Source organism: Sturnira hondurensis, unplaced genomic scaffold, assembly GCF_014824575.4.
Source record: "Sturnira hondurensis isolate 20B ecotype Veracruz unplaced genomic scaffold, ASM1482457v3 Scaffold0001120, whole genome shotgun sequence".
In the NCBI taxonomy this organism is placed as follows: domain Eukaryota; kingdom Metazoa; phylum Chordata; class Mammalia; order Chiroptera; family Phyllostomidae; genus Sturnira; species Sturnira hondurensis.
The window spans coordinates 5,116,135-5,136,694 of NW_028073751.1; the positions used below are offsets into that span (position 1 = coordinate 5,116,135).

General features: G+C 43.7%; 1 protein-coding gene across 4 annotated transcripts in view; it reads left to right on the top strand.

Annotated features, from left to right (window-relative positions):
- The first annotated feature begins 1,801 nt into the window (after window positions 1–1,801).
- Window positions 1,802–20,560, top strand: part of ARHGAP26 (Rho GTPase activating protein 26) — a 420,536-nt gene continuing 401,777 nt past the window's right edge. For 3 of the 4 annotated variants that reach the window (XM_037062987.1, XM_037062996.1, XM_037063003.1), the window contains exon 1: window positions 3,945–4,098. In XM_037062987.1, the coding sequence (XP_036918882.1) occupies window positions 3,945–4,098 (154 nt within the window). Of the gene's footprint in view, window positions 1,875–3,227; window positions 4,099–20,560 lie in introns of those variants that run through there. The other variant, XM_037062978.1, reaches the window with a different exon arrangement.

Genomic DNA, 20,560 nt, shown 5'->3' on the forward strand with positions numbered 1-20,560 from the left:
TGGCAGGCTCTGGGTTTTTTTGTTTTTTGTTTTAATTTGATCCCAGTTAGTCACCAGGATCCCTTCTTAGTAAGTGTCTTCTTTCTTGGGGTTTATACTTTAGACAGTTGATTTCCTGTTGTTGGATGAAGCAGGAAAAACAGAGATGGAATTATGTCTCTCATCTGGACTTTTTGGTTGCAAGTGGTAGAAAAGCTAACAAAATGTGGCCAAAGCTTAAAAAGGGAATTTATTGGCTCTCATAATTGAGAAGCATAGCAATATGCTAGCTTCAGCTATGGCCAGGTCTAGGATCTCACATAGTGTCTTCAATACTTGGTCTCTCTCCTTCTTTCTTCATCTCTTAGCTCTTGTTTTCTCTGTATTAGCTTCATTCTCAGGTCGTTTCTCCCCATGATATAGTGGCTCACATTAGCTTCTGGTGTATATCCGTCTAGCTTCAAGTTCAACAAAGACTACATTTGGCCTAGTTGCTCTAGCAAGTCCAATAATTCTATCTCATTGCCTCTGGTTGGATCATGTGTCTGGTTCCTTTTTAAGGGTGAGAAGCCTATTTGGATATGCAGGTAGAGTGTTCAGCAGTCACATGGTGTATACCTACCTGGAGTTCAGAATAGAGGTCAGCCCTGACTGGTGTGGCTTAGTCGATTGGGTATTGTCCTGCAAAATGAAGGGTCGCTGGTTCCATTCCCAGTCAGGGCATGTGTCTGGGTTGCAGGTTTGGTCCCTAGTCAGGATGTGTATGAGAGGTAACCAATTGATGTTTCTCATATCAATGTTTCTCTCCATCTTTTTCTTTCTCCCTTCCTTTCTCTGTAAAAATAAATGAAGTCTTTAAAAAAAAGAATAGAGGTCAAAGCTAGGATAGATACTTGTAGGTTGTTGGTATAGAGATGGCATTTGCAGCCACAAGGCAAGTTGAGGTCATCTATGAGGAGTGTTTGAATAGAAATTTGAGAACCAGTCTGGGACAGTCCAGTGTTCAGAGGTTGAGAAAATGAGGAGGAATCAGCAAAGGAAATGGGCAGGAGGGAACAGTGAGAAAGCAGGTCCAAGAGGCAGTATGTAGTGGTGACCCAGAGGCCAAGTGAAAAAAGATTATTGTGCCTAGAGTAAGAAACAACCAAGCAAACTCTAATTTACCCCAGGTCAGCGGATAGTGTGTCTCCACATGTATGTCTGTGTGTGTGTGTGTGTGCATGGAAAATTTTTTTGGCCTGAGGTTAGCTACCATATATTCCTTTTGTTTCTCCCCTAGAAATTCTGTGTTGCTGTGGTTCGGGACGTCAGTTATGGGTCTGTGGTTACAAATTTCACTACTTCTCTTTTCTTCTTGTGGCAGCTGCAAGATCAGTTCACTTTCTACAGTTCTAAGGAAAGCCTGAAGCACTGAGCATCTGCCAGAACTTCCCATCCATCCACCCATGAGATAGTCCTTGGGAATTTATAACGTGTAGGCACCTTTCTAGGGACAGAGGATACAGCCATGAACCACATAGTCCCAGCACTGTCCTTGCTAACAGGGAGCTTGCATTCTAGTGGACTGGGGTCGGGGAGAGGGAGACAATGTGTGTGTGGGGTCACAAACAAACAAACAAACAAAGTAACTTAAAATAGTTGTGCCTGCATTGAAGGAAACAATCAGTGGTCTGAGATAGAATAACAATGGAGACTAAGAGGGGTAACTACTTACATTGGGAATGCAGGGAAGCCTCTCTGAAGAGTTAGATTCTGATGTCTCCAAAGTAACCAGCAAATCTTTTTCTTTTTAGAGTCCTGAATTGAACCTACATTTCAGTTCCTAGAACCCCCATGCTCTCGGTTTCCTCCTGGCTTCTCTGAAGGAGCAGACTTACCTCTAGTTCTATCTTCATGTGAGCACCTACCTTTATAATTTACAGTATTAATTTGAAAAATCAGTCCTTTAACAATTTTATCTAACATCAGCTAGATGAAAGAAAAGATTATAAAAATGTAGTTCGTTAAAGTTCATTTTCCAACAACAGGGTTAGTAACCATTTAATTTAGCTAATGTATTTTTGAGGGGAACAGTTATTGTAGTGCAGACCCTGGTTTAAATAAGCATTGTATGTGCATCTTATTTAATTTTCACAACAGCTTTGTGAGGTAGGTACTATTATCATCCCATTTTACATTTAAAAAGCTTGAGGCTTAGAGAGATTGACTGTCCCAGTTCACATAGCCAGCACGTGGCAGAGCTGAGGTTAGAACCCATGCCTCCTATCAAGTCTAAATGTGTAGATACAACCAGCAAATAGATCATGTTCATTCATTTATGTATGTAATAAATCAACTACTTTCTCAAGCCCCTGAATTAGCAGCTCCTTCATGTTCCCAAGAGCCCTGGCCTGCTCCTATCCTAACTTATCAAGCATTTTGCTATTGCTTGTTGTTTCTTGCTCTAGCCTAGTGCCTGCACATAACAGCTTTATTTAAAAAAACAAATACAAAACAAGCAAAAACCGCTTAATTGGAGGGCTGCTAATTCCTTGATATACGAATTCATTCAAGGACAGCACCTGTTCACTAGGAGTCCACAGTTCAGCAGTAGACACACACTGTGGAATCCAGTCCGACAGACGCAGTGAGTGACCTGAATTGATTTCTATGGTGGAACACAGGAGCAACAAGGCAAGGCACTGGGTGGGGCGCTGCAGAGGGACACCTGAAAGGACCCATTCATTATTCCACAAGTATTTATCAGTGACCATAGCACACGTAGCACATGGTAAGCGTTAACCATCTGTTATTAAATGCTAGCCGCTGTTCTAGGTGTTGGGGATGCCGCAGCTCACCGGAAACCGTGGTGGCCCTTCCCTAGTGAAGTTCACCGTGTAGCCAAGGACGACAGGCAGTGGGCGTAATTATGTAAAATTGTGTTAGATGCCGAGCAAGAAAACAACAGGCGGCTGAAATTCTAAGGATGTTAGATCCTTCGGCTGGGGGCAGCAGTGGGCGGGTTTTGAGCAGGAGGAGCTGTGACTGGGACGGACTGTAGGGGGCAGGAAGACTGCAGGCAAGAACTGGTAATTTTAAGATGCAAATATTTTCTGCCGAACTGGAAGAAGGTCCTAGTTGCTCGGTGCACTAGAGGTTCTCCTGGGTCAAGGCTGCATTCTGAATGCAAACTCGATTAACTAGCAGTGCAGGGCGGACTGGGAACTGCAGCGCTAATTCACGTTTTTTTTTGTACTCGGCACCTCTAGGTTCCTCCGCTCCCCAGACTTGCAGACGCACTATCTCCGGCTTGGGCCCGGACTGCTAGCAGGCGGGCAAGATACGGGGTGGCGGGGGCCCATGCATTGCAGCGATGACCCGCAAGTCTTGGGGTCTGCAACGCCGCGCGGGCGGGAGGGGGCGGTGCTTATGCTGCGGAGCTTGGTGGTGAGATGGCCCGCCCTCTGTTTTAGGCCCCTCCTCCAGGCCCCACTGATTGGGTCAAGGCCGCGGAAGGGCCGGGCATCCTCTGGAGCCCGGGGGGGTCGGGCTGAAACGGGTGAGCTGATTGGTCCAAGTGGGATTAGGTCATCGCTAGCAGGTTCGAGCAGCCCGGACGCCGGCGGGGCGGCCGAGGCTGCTGTGAGAGGGCGCTCGAGGCTGCTGGAGAGCTAACGAGCCAAGGAGGCGGGGAGGCGGTGGCCGCGTTCGCTCGGCAGCTCTCTCGCTTCCCGGCGCCGCTGCAGGTTCGCCGCTGTGCTTCCCGCTCTCCTGCAGTCCCGTAGCGCGCCGTAGTAGCTGGTACCCGGCTGGGTTCGGGAGTCGTGCGCGCAGGCGGACACCGAGCGGAGGGCTAGCCAGCGCCACACCTGTGGAGCCGGCGGCCGTCGGGGTGCCCGTAGGGGTCCCACCGCGTGCGTGCTCGGGGCTGCGGGCCGCTCGGGCCCCGGGGAAGGTGCGCCCCCCGGCTGGGCGCCTTGGACGCGATGGGGCTCCCCGCTCTTGAATTCAGTGACTGCTGCCTCGACAGCCCGCACTTCCGAGAGACGCTCAAGTCGCACGAAGCGGAGCTGGACAAGACCAACAAATTCATCAAGGAGCTCATCAAGGACGGGAAGTCCCTCATCAGCGCTCTCAAAAGTGAGTGCCCCGGAGCCGGGCGGGGAGGGGCCGTCGGGCGGCGCTCAGCTCTGGGTGTCCGTGCGCCCGGCTGGTTTTCTTTCCCTGGGGCTCTGAGATGGGCGTAGATGCTTGTATGAGGCGGGAAGGCCACGTAAAATGGGCGAGCCAGCAACAACCCGATGGGGAAGGAGACCCCTCGCCCAGTCGTTTGCGTTCTGGAATGCTGGGAGTTGACGGAGCCCGAATGCTGCTCTAGGGCACCACCGGTGGGTGTGAGCCGCACGCAGGTGTCCCGGAAGTGGGGCTGTAGTGCCGGAGGCGCTGCAGCCTGTTGGGAGACCCCATTTCGCGGCTACGACTCTGGCTCCCTTGGGGAAGAGTGGCTCGCCCTTGGGTGCCCAGCCGTGGGAATGGAGCGTGCCCTGCCAAGGGGGCGCTGCCTCTCCTCAGGAAAAGGCGGCTTGTGACTGCTTCGCTTCTTGCACGCAGCTTCAGCCGGCTCGGGGCCGCCGGGTTTCCCAAAAGGCTCAGGAGAAAGGCTGGGTGGAGTGGTGGCTTAGCTCTGGATTCTTTAAGTACTGGCAGTCAGTAACCCCCACATCTAGAATCAGGACCATGTACGTCTGCAGGTCCTGATTCATGTGTCTAGCAGAAGGTGATAGGGGTGGGACTACAGAATCAGAGTGTTCCTTTACTCTAAACCGTAGGCGAGGGTTTAAAAATAGAACGTACATATCCTGAGTCCCCCTCTCCCGCTCCCTTGCTCTCCTTTTTACCTCTCCCGCTATCCTTGAACACTGAAACGGCTGAGAAGAAATGCCCTCGGCCCTCGATCAGAAAAGAGAAGTTTAAACTCATCCTTTAAACATTCTGCAAGCTCTTGTAAAAACCATTTTTGCTTGTTTTTTTGGGGGGTAGGGAAAAAGTGAAATTTGCATTCTGTGTACGATCTTCCCCTGACTTTTGCAGAGCCAGAGAGTTTCTCCTTCCAGCCCAGCAAGAGTGCTCTGGGGATGAGCACCTTGGGTTGTGAGATCCTTTTTGGTGCTTTTCAGTCCTTCCTTTTAAAGATAATTCAGTCCATCTTTTAGTTTTGAGAATCAGGAAAAATGTGAAGACAGAGAGTGGAACTGTCTTTTACTTCCCTTTTCATGACTCTGTGATGGATTTCTTTATAGGTGACACCTTTCAACTCAGAAAGGTTGCTGTTGGCAGAGTAAGGGCCTAGCTGTGAATTTCCTCCAGGCCTGTTTAAAGGAGACTTACAGAAGTCAAGTGCCTGAGCTGTCATTTGTGAGCCTGTTCTTTTTAAAAATAGAGAGGGAGACAATGGAACCCCAGGGCAGCAGGTGCCAATCTTTCAGGGTGAAATAAACTGTGATGTGATGAGGCTCCTCAGAGGCTGGAGACTGACCTGAAGCATGCGCACAGATTCTTCCTTTGTCAGTCATGAGGGGCATTCTGGGTTCAGGGAATACTCGACCTCTGGTTTGAAGTAAATTAGGAGCCCATTTATAGATTAGGACCAGGAATTTTGACTGACTCTCAGGGTTGCTTTAATTGGGCCTCTCTGCTATATTCAGTGAACATTTCAGTGCTGTGCTTGCTGCGTGCTGAGTTCTGCTGTGGACATGGAGGATGTTGCAGTGAATATTCTGCCCCTGGGGCCACAGGGACTTAGTCCATGCCAGTCACTGCTTCCTATACATTATCTCATGTGCTGTTATTCTTTCTACAAATGAGAAGACAGGCCTGGGGGAATTGCTAGCCCAGAGCCACACTAGCAGCAGGGCTTAGTTTTGAACCCAGGTGGTTTGAACCGGAGATGGAATTATTGCTGATGCAGAGCTCTTAATCTGGCCTCATCCCGCTTGCCCAGAGTGCATCCTATGGACCAAGCCTTCTGGAAATTGGATTCACATTTTGTATCTCAGCCTTGAATCTGAAGAGGGTGCATGCGTGTGACTGGCAATTTATTTGCCTGCTGCAGTTTTTTTTTGGGGGGGGTAAGAATTCTTTGGGGAGGAGGAAACAGTGCAGTAATAGGGTTTAAGAGTTATTGAAGTTGTCTAATGGAATGGATGAGCCCTCTGACGTGGGAGAAAGCCTTATTTGGAACTAGGTGTGCTAATCTTTGTACATCCAGCTCTATACGTTTTCTTCTACCAATAAGGACTATTCGAACAGGTCATGTGACCACTTAAAGAAAGTGAAGTTGATAGATGACTGTTTCCCGGGCTTTAGGCAAATTCTGTTATAATTAGGTGCTTACTATATTGTATACTATAACTATATTAGTATTTGTGTATTATTTCTTTTTGGATGATACTTATCAATACTGTAAATGTAAAGCCAGTGTTTTAAAAAATAAATACATAATTATATAAGTAACAGTGGTTTAGATGATTTATAATCTCATTCAGCTCTAAAAATCTTATGGCTTTATTTTATAATTAGTATTTATAGTTGGATTTAGGTTTTATTTTTGTGTTAATATGAGGCAATAAAACTGGCTTCCAGGGGTTGTCAAAGTTCATCTACATCATTGCTACTTCTACTTTATGAGTAAGGAAACTGAAGATCAGAGAGGTCAGTAGCCTGCCCAAAGTGACACAGAAATTAAGTATATTTAAAAATTACCTACATTTAAACCCAACTTGTCTGATTCCAAAGCCTGTGCACTTAATCCTGAAGCAAAACCATCCTCTAGGTCACTTGTTTCTTGTGTCCCCTTGAGAATCTGATAAATACCATGGACTCTATAAAAATGAACCCCTGAAGGCTTCCCCTGGACTCCATACTTCTGGTCTGGACACATAGAAGTTAAGCAATAAAGTAATTTTGGACCTATCCTTTTAAATATTCTGATTTTGGAGGTAGTTCTCATTTGATGTGCATTAGTGCTTTTGAGACTCCCAGTCATTTTTTCTGTGCTGATTTGTCCAGGCCTTTTCTCTGGGTACTTACTCACTGAGGACCCTTTCCCTGACCCGATTAACCATCGTCTCAGTGAAAACGATTTTGTGTTTAAGTCTCTCTCTCTCTCTCTTTTTTCCATGTAGAAGCAATAGAGGGTGGAGATGAATTTTAGACTTATAGAATTAAGAGTTTCAGGAATTCTTCCTGGCTTCACATCTTAACCCCATCACACACCGGGTGACTGGGCAAGTCACCAAGTCTGAGCTCCTCCTGTGCAACATGGGAATAGCCACACTCACCTCCTAGGGTGATTGTGAGATTGAAACAAAACTGTATGAAAAGCAAATACAGTAGTTCCAGCTGGTGCATAGCACTGCTCAATTAAATGTAGAATTGTATCATCTTTTAGCATTCAGGGTTGTCAAGACTTGGACAAAAAGTCACTTAAAAGCAGAAGGATACTTTTTGGTTTGGGTGTAAGGCCTTAGGCCCTTGCTTCCTTCATGCCAGTCGTTGGTAACTTAAACAGTTGTGTATGTGTTAACTACTGGTGGGAAGAATCCTGGTAATGTTTGTATAAAAGTCGTGGTTATGCAAAAAAAAAAACAACCCATCATAAGTTAAAAAGAAAAATATATAAGTAGGTCTCCTAACATCTTGCTGTTTCTAATAACATTCTGGCAGTTTAAATTTTCGATCTGGCTAGATTAATTCCCTGCCTCAGTGGCTGGGATGGCCGCCTCTCTCTGCCTGGTAGGAAAAGCTTGCGGAATGCATTGGACTTCGCGTCTGGCTGTCTCATGGAGTCAGTGGCGAAACAAATGTGGTTTCATAGAACAGAAAGTGAATCAGGCTGTTGATTTTGAGGGATGTTGAGAGTTTTCAGGAACTGTGTTTCTGTTTTGACAGTTGGTTTATGAACTTGTTGCTGAGGATATGCTCCTTAAACTTGACTATACTCTTTGAGGCAGAATGAGGTATCCTTATATTGATAGTTTAAAGTGAGGCAGAAATGCAAACTTTAAAATATCAACTTTATTAAGATATAATTCACCTTACCATATGGTTCTCACCCATTTAAAGCACACATTTCAGTGGTTTTTAGTGCATTCACAGTGTTAGTTGCACTTATCACCACAGCCAATCTTAGAACATTTTCATCACCCTCAAAAGAAACCCCATTCCCATTCCCACTTGTCACTCCCCATTGTTTCCCAGCTTCTCCTCCCCAATCCCTAGTCAACCTCTAATGCAATTTCTATCTCTATAGATTGGCCTATTCTGGACATCAGAAGCACAATTTAAATAGTTTTCTCCTAGATGGCAGTGACCAGCTGTAGGCACAGAGTTCTTGGTTGGAATTCCATAAGTTGCTTTCTCTTCTTCAGGGGGATTTAAGTAGAGGTGAGGTCCTGAAGACTGAACTGTGTTCCAAGGCCCGGAAAAGCCCAGGAATGCCATTGTCTTTCCACTTCAGGAGAGGGAAATGGATTCATTCTAGTTTGATGGATGCAAAAGAGATTACCAAAACAAGACTAAGAATCTAGCCTCTTCTCTCAGTGAGCGTTTAGTCATGTTGGGGCAGGGCGTGTGATGCTGAATCAGGCTGTACTCTTGAGTAGGTATTCTGTATGATGCTTTTTTTTAAAGCAAAACAAAGTGACTGTTTGAGACCATAGTTTTCATGAGGTGTTTTGGAGATGGCACAACCTTTTTCATTGCATTCTTGGCAGTTAATAATTCTGAGATCTCTGACCTGTATCACATCACCAAGACAACCGCAGTGAATTTAACAGAAAGTAGTCTAGTAAGAATGCCAGCAAACTTGTTCATTGAGTACTTACCAAGTGTTCCACTGTATGCTAAGTGTGCACATTGTCTCATTAGTCTTTACACCATACGTTGAGATGAATACTTATTTTTCTGCAATTTAGAGTTGTGGTAACTTGTCTAAGGTCACACAGCTAGGAAGTTGTACAAGCAAGTTTTGAACCTGTCAGTGGGCTACCCAGCCTTTCCTTGAACATGATTCTTTGGTGCTTCAGTAAGCACACTGGCAGTGCAGATGCAAATTCTATGTAGATCTAGACCTTAGAAAGGAGAAACGTGCAGCTGGTGCTAGAATAACTGAGAATATTGTCCTACCTCAGTTGTTTTTCAGAGTCTGCTGACCTGAGTAGCAAGGAATAGCTGATACTTTGTATTTTGCTCTGAAGTTGTTTCTCTCTCCATCATAGGATTAAAGAATAGAAGGCTGCAGGGGCAAATGAGGGTTTCTGATGATCTCGTGGCTTCGTAAAAACAATATATTGAGTTTCTCTTTTACAGTATTAATTTCTTTATTAAAAATTTATTGTGATGTAATTGGCACGTTAGGTTCAGTGTACAACACAGTGACTTGATATTTGTATGTATTGTGAGGTCATCAGCATGCTTAAGTCTAGTTAAGTCTGTGACTAAAATTAAAATTTTTTCTTATGGGGAGACTTTTTTAAGGTTTATTCTCTTAGCAACTTTCAGATATTCACTACAGTATTAACTCTAGTCATCATGCTGTACATTATATTCCCACAATTTATTTGTATTTTAACTGGAAGTGATTATATTTTAACTGGGCAAAAAAACACCAAGCAGGGAGGCCAAAACCTACTCCTGGGTCTGATTTGGTAAGATCAATGGTTTATCCTCTTTGCTCATTAAAACAAGAGTAAAAATACTGACATCAAGTGTTGCATGCTTTAAAGCATGCCATCTTTTTTGTACTTTTTAAGGATTTGATACAGGCTTTTTGCAGTAGTGAGACGAACCCTTCTTGAATGGCATAAACTCTCAAAGGGTGTTCGATACCAAGTTGTTTTGTTTAGGAGGAGATTACTCATAAAGTCCTAGTGGAACAAAGGGGTGTGGAGTTAGATAGCAAAATATTTTTCTCAGTTCCTTTATTTTTCTTTAACACCTTGCAAATAAAAGAGGAAGAAAAAGGATTTCCTAATTATTTGTAAAAGGTGATTAATTTGCAATACTGACATTTGAAGTATTACTCATACAAATATAAACAAAAGCAAATTAAATGCAAACAAAGATTTTATAGTTTTTATATAATATTGGCTTTTAACAAAAGTCCTTTCATTTAATTCATTCTGCTCTTTTAGATTGAATAAACTGGATCTAATCTGTAGTTCTCAACCCAGTGATTGAGTGTTAAGCTCCCCTCCTCCCCCTTTAAAAAAACAATTAATAGACTTTATTTTTAGAACGGTTTATAGGTTTCCAGGACAATTGAGTGGGAAGTATAGAGTTTCCATATAGCCTCTCACATCTATTTCTTCCCATTATTAACATCTTGAAGTAGTGAGGTCTGTTTATTGCAATGGTGATATCATGTTATTAACTAAAATCAAATCCATAAATCACATTAAGGTTGTCTTTTTGTGTTGTACATTTAATGGGTTAGGACAAATGCATAATAACATTTATTGGCCATTACACTGTCTTAAAATCTCCATATTTCACTTATTCATCTCCTGTACTCAATCCTTGGCAACCGCGGATCGTTTTGCTGTTTCCCTAGTTTTGCCTTGACATTGCTGTGACGTTTGCCAGAATGTCATAGTTGGAATCACATGGTAGGTAGCCTTTTCAGATTGGCTTCTTTCATTTAGCAATATGCATTTAAGTTTTCCCCATATGTTTTGTGACTTGATCGCTCATTTCTTTTTATCACTGACCAATTTTCCATTGTCTACCACGTGAATGTATTCATTCATCTGTTGAAGGGACATCTTAGTTGCTTCCAAGTTTTAGCAATTATGAATAAAGCTGATATAAACATTTCTGTGCAGGTTCATGTGTGAACATGAGTTTTCAGCTCCTTTGGGTGTATACCAAGGAGCACGATTGCTGGGTCATATGGTAAAAGTATGTCTAATTTTGTAAGAAACCTCCAGTGTGTCCTACAAAGTGGCCATACTGTTTTATGTTTTACATTCTCACCAAATGTGACCAAGAGTCCCTGTTGCACATCCTCAGCCACCTTTGGTGTTGTCTATGGTTAGATTCTCCATTCTAATGGCAGGCAGGGTGGTATCCCATTGCTTTTTATATTTGTAATTTTCTAATAACAGGATGTCGAACATGTTTTTAATGTGCTTATTTGCCACCTGATTATCATCTTTGGTGAGGTGTCTGTTTAGCTCTTTTGCTCATTTTTTAATTTGGTTATTTGAGTTTCCTTATGCTTAGTGGTTTTATTCCCCCCTGTGGTAAAATACGCAACACAAACTTTACCACTAATACTATCTCTTTCCAGAACATTTTTATCATACCAAACTGAAACTTTGTACCCATTAAACAGTAACTCCCCATTATTCCGTCCTGCTAGTGTCTGGTAAACCTCTATATTACTTTCCTTCTCCATGAATTTGACTGCTCTGAGTACCTCCTATTAGTGGAATAATCTAGGACTTGTCGTTTTGTGTCTGATTTATTTCATTTAGCCTAATGTTTTCAAGGTTCATTCATGTATAGCACATGTCAAAATTTCATTCCTTTTTATGGTTGAGTATCTTATTTGTTGAGTTTTAATTACCAACACCTATCATGAAGAAAGACTGTTCTTTCTCATTTAAACTTATTAAAAAGGTATATATTTTTTTCTCTCTATCTTTTCTTTTTTCCCCTTCAGAATGATCACTAACACTCTGAATTGGTAAGACTGATTTATCAATAGGCGTCTCTCTCAAGAACACTATGTTTGCCCTGGCCTGGTAGCTTAGTTGGCTGGAGTGTGGTGCCGTCCACCAAAAGGTTGTAGGTTCCATTCCTGATCAGGGTACGTGCCTGGGTTGTGGGTTTGGTCCCTGGTTGGGGTGTGTGCAGGAGGCAGCCAATTGATGCTTCTTTCTCACATCCATGTCTCTGTTTGTCTCACTCACTTTCTTTCTGTAGAATCAATAAACGTATCCTCTGTTGAGGATTAAAAAGATTATGTTTATGGTTATTCCTTTCAAAATGGCCATTTGTTTCAGATCAGCATATTTTCAGGGAGTTTTTAGAAAAGCTTTATTGAATTATTTCAAAAGTTTTTAGTGTATAATTTGGTAGTTTTACAGAGTTCTGCAAACATTATCCCAGTCCAGTCTTAGAACACGTGTGTCACCCCAAATAGGCACTCTCCATCCTCACCTTAAGCCTCAGACAACCTTTATTTACTTACTTACCTACTTACTTATTTATTTTTCTTTTTTGAAGCGTGAAACGACATGGTTTATTACTCCCTGCTCTACAGCTCAGAAATCCAGGCATGGAGGGACTGAATTCTCTGCTCTTGGTTCTCAAGAGGCTGTTAGCTTTTATAAGGAGGAGAATCTTACACCCAGATTGTTGCAGTTGTCTACAGGATTCATTTCTTTGCTCCTAGTCAAAGGTTCCTCTTTTCTTGCTGGATGTCAGCAGGGACCACTGTCTGTTTTTTTAAAAAATTTTTAAAGATTTTATTTATTTGTTTTTAGAGGGAGAGAAGAAGGGAAGGAGAAAGAGAGGGAGAGAAACACCGATATGAGAGAGAAACATTGATTGGTTGCCTCTTGTTTATGTTCCTACTGGGGACTGAACCCAGAACCCAGGTGTGTATCCGGACTGAGATCAAACTGGTGACCTTTCATTTTGTGGAATGATGCTCAACCAACTGAGTTATACCAGTCATGGCTTTTCAGGAGCCGCCTTCCTTCTCATGGGGCTCCTCTATCTTCAAAGTTAGCAAGAGTCCCCAGAGTCCTTCAGAATGTTCACTCTGGTCTCTGATTTCCTCTTTTGCATGGGCCAGAGGAAACTCCCTCATCTTAAAGGGCTCTTGTGGTTCTATTGGGCCCACCTGGATAATCACCTTTTTGATGAACTAAAAGTCAGCTGATGAATTCCTTTTGCTGTGTAATGTAACAGAACCACAGGAGTGATAGATACGGCTCATCATATGCACAGCCTCCCGCTGCAGCACCTTCCTGCAACACCATCACTGCTTTTATTCCCTGGAAAGGGCAAACTCCTGCCCCAGGGCATTTGCATTTGTTCTTCCCTTCACTTGAAAGACGCAGCACTAGACCTTCCTTCTCAGAGTTGGCTGCTGCTCTTCGTTTCGTCCTCCATTAAAGGTGTCCTCAGACAGGCCTTCCAAAACTGTCCAGCTGCGCCCCTGTCTTACCCTGCTGGTCAGTGTCAACCATATCTCCAGTCGTAGTTTCTTCACGCATGTATCTACATTTCAGTTTATTTTGCTAACTTACATGACGGCATATTTTTGTCTGCCTCCCCTAGCTTCTTGTAAGCCCCATGAGAGTCTTTTTCTGAGTGTCTTGCCTTCCACTGCCTCCCCAGGCCTGGTAGAGCTCCTGGCACATGGTTGGTGCTAAGTAAATAATGTTTGAATAAATGGATGAATGAATGGGACAGTGAATTACCTATTTTTGGACTGTAAGACGTGCCCACCCTGCAAATTTGAGAGGAATAATGGTTGTTAATGCTGCTGTTGAGTTCTGTTTACATTTATATTGGTGAAATACTATGTTATTTATGTTATTAAATATTTTACCACATTTTTCGCTTCAAACTTTTTTTCTATTTTCCTTCTCTAAAACTTAGGTGCATCTTATGGTCCAAAAAATAAGGTAAGTCTAATTTCAGGGAATCCTCATAGGAAATACTTCAAAGAGTTACAGTCTAAATATATAGGTTCTTCTTTTCTAAAAATTGAAGCTAACTTGAATCATACTCTATGTGGTCTTTTGCATCTGGCTTCTTTCACACAGCATGATATAATATTTTTAGGTGCATCCGTGTTGTAGCACGTATCAGTGGTTTGTTTCTTTTTATTGCTAAAGAGTATTCCATTTCATAAACCCTGCTTTGTTTATCCATTCACCAGCTGATAGACATTTGGGTTGTTTCTAGCTTTTGGCTCTTGTGGATAATGTTACAATGAACATCTGCATACATGTCTTTGTGTGGACATATGTTTTCATTTCTTATTTCACTTCTTTCTAGGAGTAGAATGGCTAGGTTGTATAGTTAATATATGTTCATTAAAAAAACAACAACCCTGTCAAACTGTTGTCTACTACAGAAGCGTCATTTAAAATTCCCCCCAGCAGAGTACTAGGATTCCAGGTTCTGCATGATATCCAACACTCGCTGTTGCCTGTCTGATTGGTAGCCATCCTAGTGGGGGTGAAGTGGTGTCTCATTGTGGTTTCAATGTGTATTTTCCTGATGACTAATGATGTTGAGCATAGTGCCCATTGGTGCATTTTCTGTTTTGAAATGTGTATTCAGATCTTTTTGTTGGGCTTGCAATTTTTTCCCCTTTACTTTGTTTCATAAAATTTTGATAGTTAAGTGAAGAACATTCAGTCCACTCTCTGTTTGCCCTCATCTGGGGACTTTTGGCTGCCATTTGCTTCAGTCTCAGGTGCGTTTGACTGGTCAGTTTCAGGCTCCCTGGCTTAGGAAGGTGGTTCTTAGGAAGCTGAGGTTCAGGTTTCTGTTCTGGTTAGGCCAGTCCCTCTGGGCAGAGGCCCAGGCTGCTTGTCCTAATTCTGGTCAGAGTAAGCTAATGATCACAAACCCCATGAATCGACAAAATGAGAATGGGTCTGGGAGGAACCGTTACCACCATTGAGCTATTGGGGAAAGCAACCCATGAAGGTGACTCTGTTATCCTGTCAAGGCCATTGCATTTTTAAAAGTTATCCAAGGGAGGGAAGCCCGTATAGAGCTAACAGTCAAAGTGGTTTTTCTAGGTTTCAATTTCTGACTGACCCTAGTTTTAATTTTAAAATTATAATCCAGTATGTTTCAAATTATGTGGGTTTTTTGGCCATCAAAAGAAGGCTTTCATTAACATACACAGAGCCCTTCTCTGCTCGTAGCATGCCCGCTAAGCCCTAGACTAGAGTAAGGGCTTTTAGGATGGCAGGGACAGGTGCAGAAGTCCTGGGGGGGAGAGTGCGTGGGGCGTTTGCGGCCCAGCAGGGAGGGCGGTGTGGCTGAAGCAGAGTGATGGCAAATGAGCAAGGAGGGAGTCCAGGAGGCAGGTTGTGGGGGACTTGAGTCCCAGAAGGGACTCTGCATTTCATTCTGGGTGTGATGGGCAACCATGGGAGGCTGTACCATGGCCCTCCTTGTGTTTTTAAGAGATCCTGGGGCCACTATGTGGAGAATAGGTGTGGTGGGGCAAGAATGGAGACTGGGAGAACAGTTAGGAGGCTGTTCTAATAGGCCAAGTAAGAGGCAGAGGCACCTGGACTATAGTGACAGCATCAGAGATGGTGGTCGGATTCTGGGTGTTTTTGGAAGTAGAGCCCACAGGATTTGCTGTTTGATTAGATTTGGGCAAGGAAAAAAAAAGAGAGAAGTCAAGAATGATTCCAGTATTTTTGCCTAGAGCAATTATGTGAATGATGGTGCTATTTTCTGAAATGAAGAAGACTTGGGGAGGATTAGGGTTGGGGGGATAATTAACAGTGTGAATGGATGACCTAATCTTATGGTGCAAAGACAAAAAATGCATAGATAGTTCCTGAATACAGTCTTATAAGAGCATCCAGGACTATGCAAATGTACAGAGTAAAGCCCCTTTCCTAACGTACCCACTGTCAGCAGGTTGGTGTGCTTTTTTCCTTGTTCTTTTTCTGTGCATGTTTGTTTTTTTCATACATGGGATTATACTATATGAATTGTTCTGTTCTGTTTTTCTAATTAATCCTATGTTTCAGAGATCTTTCCTGTCAGTACCTATACATGAGTGCATGCATTCTTTTTAATGACTGCTGAGAGTTCTGCTATGTGGAAATGTAGCTTATTTACCCAGACTTCTGTTGAAGGATGTTTGGATTGTCACGGTTTTTCACTATTAAAGGAGGTGCTGTGGTGATCACTTGCATACCCACCTTTGTGCGTGAGTCCCAGTGTTTCCATGGGATAGAAGATTTCCTGAATCCTTGAAGATTCCTCAAAGATTCCTCTGGGTGGAATTGTTGCAAAACTCCAATTTTTGCCAGCTCTTTGACATCTGTTGATCTGTTGTTTAGGTCCTTTGCATCCCTGTAGCCAGTTGATATTTGGTGCTCTTTCTGAGTTGGTTGGATTATGTTTCTGAAGCTTTAACCTTTTGCTTAAATTGGAAGCATTTCTAACAGAACAGGCCCTACTGTTAGGGACTGACATGAATTCTAAAAGAAGCAGGGGATAGAAAAAAGTATGTCTGTGTGTGTGTGTGTGTGTGTGTGTGTGTGAGAGAGAGAGAGAGAGAGAGAGAGATGTTACAATTAATTGGCTGTGTCCTTGGATTTGTCTGGTATCTTTTCTGAGCTGCAGGTGCTTACAGATAAAATGGGTGATGGAATGGAGCTTTGCCCAAATCTAATGGGATATTTCAACCTTGAATTTCAGGGACCAAGAAGGAAATCACATTTGTTAGGGTGAGAAAACAACATTAGTGGCCAAAGGAGTGTTTACAAATTAGAGTCACTGGGGCTTACACATTTTTGTAGGAACCCAGGGTGGAGAAACAGAGGAAATAGTAAGGAAAACAGCTTGTCAGTGTGTGCCAGAAGCTGTCATGGCATGTTTATATCTGGCTCATTTCACCTTGGGTTGGAAGGCACACAGTGCTGCAGAGGGTGAGCTTGGAGCCTGGGCAGTGGCTTGCTATATTTAGAAAGAGGAGATTCCTGAGGTTAGAGTGGTCTGTGTGTACGTGCATTTTCTCTGCCAAATGGACAAAATTTGAGGGGCTTGGGAATTCTGGACTAAACCTTGTTAACTAGCTGGCATCTGGGCGAAGCCAGTAGCTATGCTTTGACACCTGCTGCTGCCACAAAGGAAAAGGCAAAATAAACCCTATTTCACATGGTTTGTAAACACCACAGGTAGATTTCAAAGCTCATCTGATCTCCCTGTCAGATACACTTTCAAGTTTACTATGGGCTAATGTGAACACTTTGAAAATATGAACTGGCGCCTCCTGTTCTTTAGGTGGACTCGAGGCACATTTCCAGGCAGATCAAGTTGGACTTGAGGTAGTTCCTGTGCTGCTGAGACTGTCAGGCAGACACAACTAAAACTGTAACAGATTCCAAACTGCATATTTTGTTATTATACTTGTGGGTCAGGTGTAGAAAATGATTAGTGGTTGAGAAAATAAAATAAAATAGGCTTTTTACTTTAACTTATAGCTGTGTTTCTTTTAAAAAGTTATCTAAGTAGGTAACACCTATAAATGGTATACAGTTCAGAAGGGACTAAAAGGACTGTGAGTACCCTTTCAGTTCCTTCTGTCTCCTGATCCCCAGTTCTTCTACTGGGGGCAACATTTTACCAGCTCTTGTATATTTTTCAGACCCGATTTATGCTATTTTTAGCAAATATATTTATGTGTTTTTTTTCTTGGTAGCGTGCCTAATGTTTTGTGTGTATTTGCAATGTGAATTATTTTAATATATTTTAGGTATTATTCTGCACTGGTACGTATAGAGCTAACTCAGTTTTAGCATTGCATTGTGTTGCACTGTATGGATGTGACATAGTGTATTTGACCAGTCCCCCCAGTAACAGACATTTAGGTGATTTCCAGTCTTTCACCGTTACAAGCAGTGCTGCTGTGGACACCCTGGCGCCACTCGTCAAGGGCACATGCCTGAGTGCTTCTGTAGGATGGATTCCTAGAAAGGGAACTGCTGGGCCAAAGGGTATGTACATTTTTTATTTCAATAAATATTTCACAGGAGTGTTTCCAAAAAGTTCTGTGTTAACTGAATTTTATTAATTGTGATTTTAAAGTAGGAAGGAAACTCATTATTTAGTTTATGCCAGAGTGGCCTCTGTAATAAAACAATGCTTAGAGTTTCTCCATTTCCTACTCTCTAGTCTGTACATATTGTTGACTCTGGAATCAAGAGCCAGAACAAAATCATTCCCTAAAATGAGACAGAGTGTACTAGGAATCACTTGACCTTACGGCCCCGGAGAACTTGTTTGTGTTCCCACTGAGGGTGCTGTTGAGTTTTTACCTCTGTGCAGCATGTGCGCTACTCAGGAAGTTCGGCAGGTGTTAAAGGAGGGCAGTGGCCCACCTTTGGTGACCGGGGACAGTGCCTTTGGCCCAGGAGGCACGCCTTGTCTATCAGGGAAGCTTCTCTGGGCAGTGGCACTTCCGGGGAGTGGAGTAGGGACGGAGCGTTTTGTCTGACATCTGTCTTCTGGCTGCCTGTCCTGCAGAGCTTAGCACTTGCCCCAGTGGAGGACGGGATTATGTCACCTGTCCTGCATGGTCTCTGTTCCAGTGCCTGTCACCGCTGATGTTGGAGTGGAGGCTCCTGGTGGTGGGTTTCTGGGGTGGGGCAGGCAGAGTCCTGTCTTCTAGAGGCTTGGTGTCTTGAGAGGCGGGGCGGCGTAGACGGCCCACAGTAAGCACGCTGGCGCGGCTGCCAGCAGTCTAAAGGGGCCTGTGGGGCAGAGAACTTTGGGGAAGGCAGGCGAAGGCTTGTCAAGTCCAGTGAGGCAGAGTTCTGAAATCAGTTGTTTAAAACCACCCCTGTTGTTTTTGTGCACCTTCTTGCTGTTCATTTTGTTTGAAAAAGTGTAATTATTTAAAACTGTATTTATTTCAAATGGGAACTTTATTACATTCTGAAACCATAGCATTGTTTTTTCCTAAAATATCTTGAAATAATCATCACTTTGAAAAGTATTTGTCAATGTATTATGTAAAATAATCCTGTATTTTATCAGTGATTTGAGCTTTACTTGGCTCACCAATGTCCCAAGGCAGAGGTGTGTAAGAGAATGGACCATCTGGCCGTGCTGCCGGGGAGGGGGTGGCTAGGCTGTGCTTCTCAGACTGGAGGACAGGTGTTGGGGTAGGTGGCAGTGTGCCAGGGAGTGTGCGAAGCTAGTGGCAGTGAGTGTACTTTGTTGGAAATATGTTGTAACAGAGTCATTATTGACTATTCAGTCAAATGCTGATGAAGTGTAGAGGAGAATGCAGTCTTCCATGGCAGTTTTGAGGAGATGTTCTCTTGCGGGTGAAGAGGCTAACGTGTAGCCAACAGCGGACAGAGGAGGCAGGAGTCTGGGTGTCTCCAGAGTTTCTGTTTTAGGTCTCGGGGGGATGGCTAAACTGTGTGCCACAGGAGGAGATCCGTGGTGTAGCATATGGAGCTGTGTCAGCTCGTCCTTGCTGAGTTGTTCCCACGAGACATGCAGGTGGAGACACTACAAGGTGGTGGGAAGCACAGGTCTGCCACTCTGGAGAAGACGAGGTTACCAGTGTGGACTTGGGTCTCTGTGAGTGCTGTTGGAGGCCCGGGCAGTGGTTCTCAACCATAGCTGCCCATTGAAATCACAGGAGGAGCCTGGGACTCATCTCTGGAGATTTGGATGTAATTTGTCTTTGTTGCAACCTGGCCATTGGGAATTCTAAAAGCTCCCCAGGTGATTCTAATGGGCAGCAGAGGCGAATAAGCATTCATATGGAGAGAAGAATGGAGGCCCAAATCCTGGGGAATATCGACATGCAGCAGAAGAGGTGGGTGGAAGAGAGTTGGAGAGACTTTCGCTCTGGTGACCAGGTGTTTGCCCAATTTGGCCAATTTGTATGAGAGTTTGCCCAGAGACCTTTGGATTTGACCTTTGGAGGTGAAACACGAGAAAGCAGTGAAGTACAAAGGTGGTAAATCACTTTATTGTTTTGAGGAATACATGAGATAAATTGTAGGTATTGTGCTTAGCAGGGTAAACAGATGCACATAAGTGACCTATAATTGGTTGTAAGATAGTGGATCTTAAATGTGAGCATGTGTAAGAATTCCTCTAATGGTAGATTCCCAGGCTCCCTGCAAAGAGATTCTGATGGATGAGGCTGGTATGAGGTCTGGAAATCTGCATCCTTTCAGTTACCCAAGGTGACTTGGCCGGAGCAGGTCCTCAGACCACACATTAAGTCTCCACAAGCCTATAGAGAATCTACATAAACCTTGTCTGAAATCCTTTGTCTGCCCTTAGCATGCATAGCTGTGTCGCCTCATGTCAGGACATCTCAGGTAGATCAAGGAATGATGGGGAATGGTTAGGAAAAGCACCGATTCTACCCACGTCAGAACATCTCAGCCTGTGGCTCTATACATGTGATCCACTTGGTCTATGAGTTTGGCCTGTGAGCTGGGCTGCTTTTTTTGTAGCGTTTGGGGGTTGGTGCAGCTCCTGAAAGGAAACTTTATGTTCATGGGCAGTCACAGGGCAAACGTTTTCCCACAGCAAGTCTTGGGTACTCTTGTCAGGGTTAAAGTTATTTGGGGTCAGAGCCTGTAATTATGTTGCACATTTTTTTCTTTAAAAACATTCAGGAAGCATAGTGAACTGGCTGAGCTGTTGCATAGCTTGAGTGTACACAGTGTCTGGGGAAGAGTAGAAGAGAGACTGGCGGATGGCTTTGGAGGGTGAGGTGCGGAACCCAGAGAGAGCTGACCTCCTGCTAAGGCCCGGAAGGTACCCTTGGGCAACTCATTTC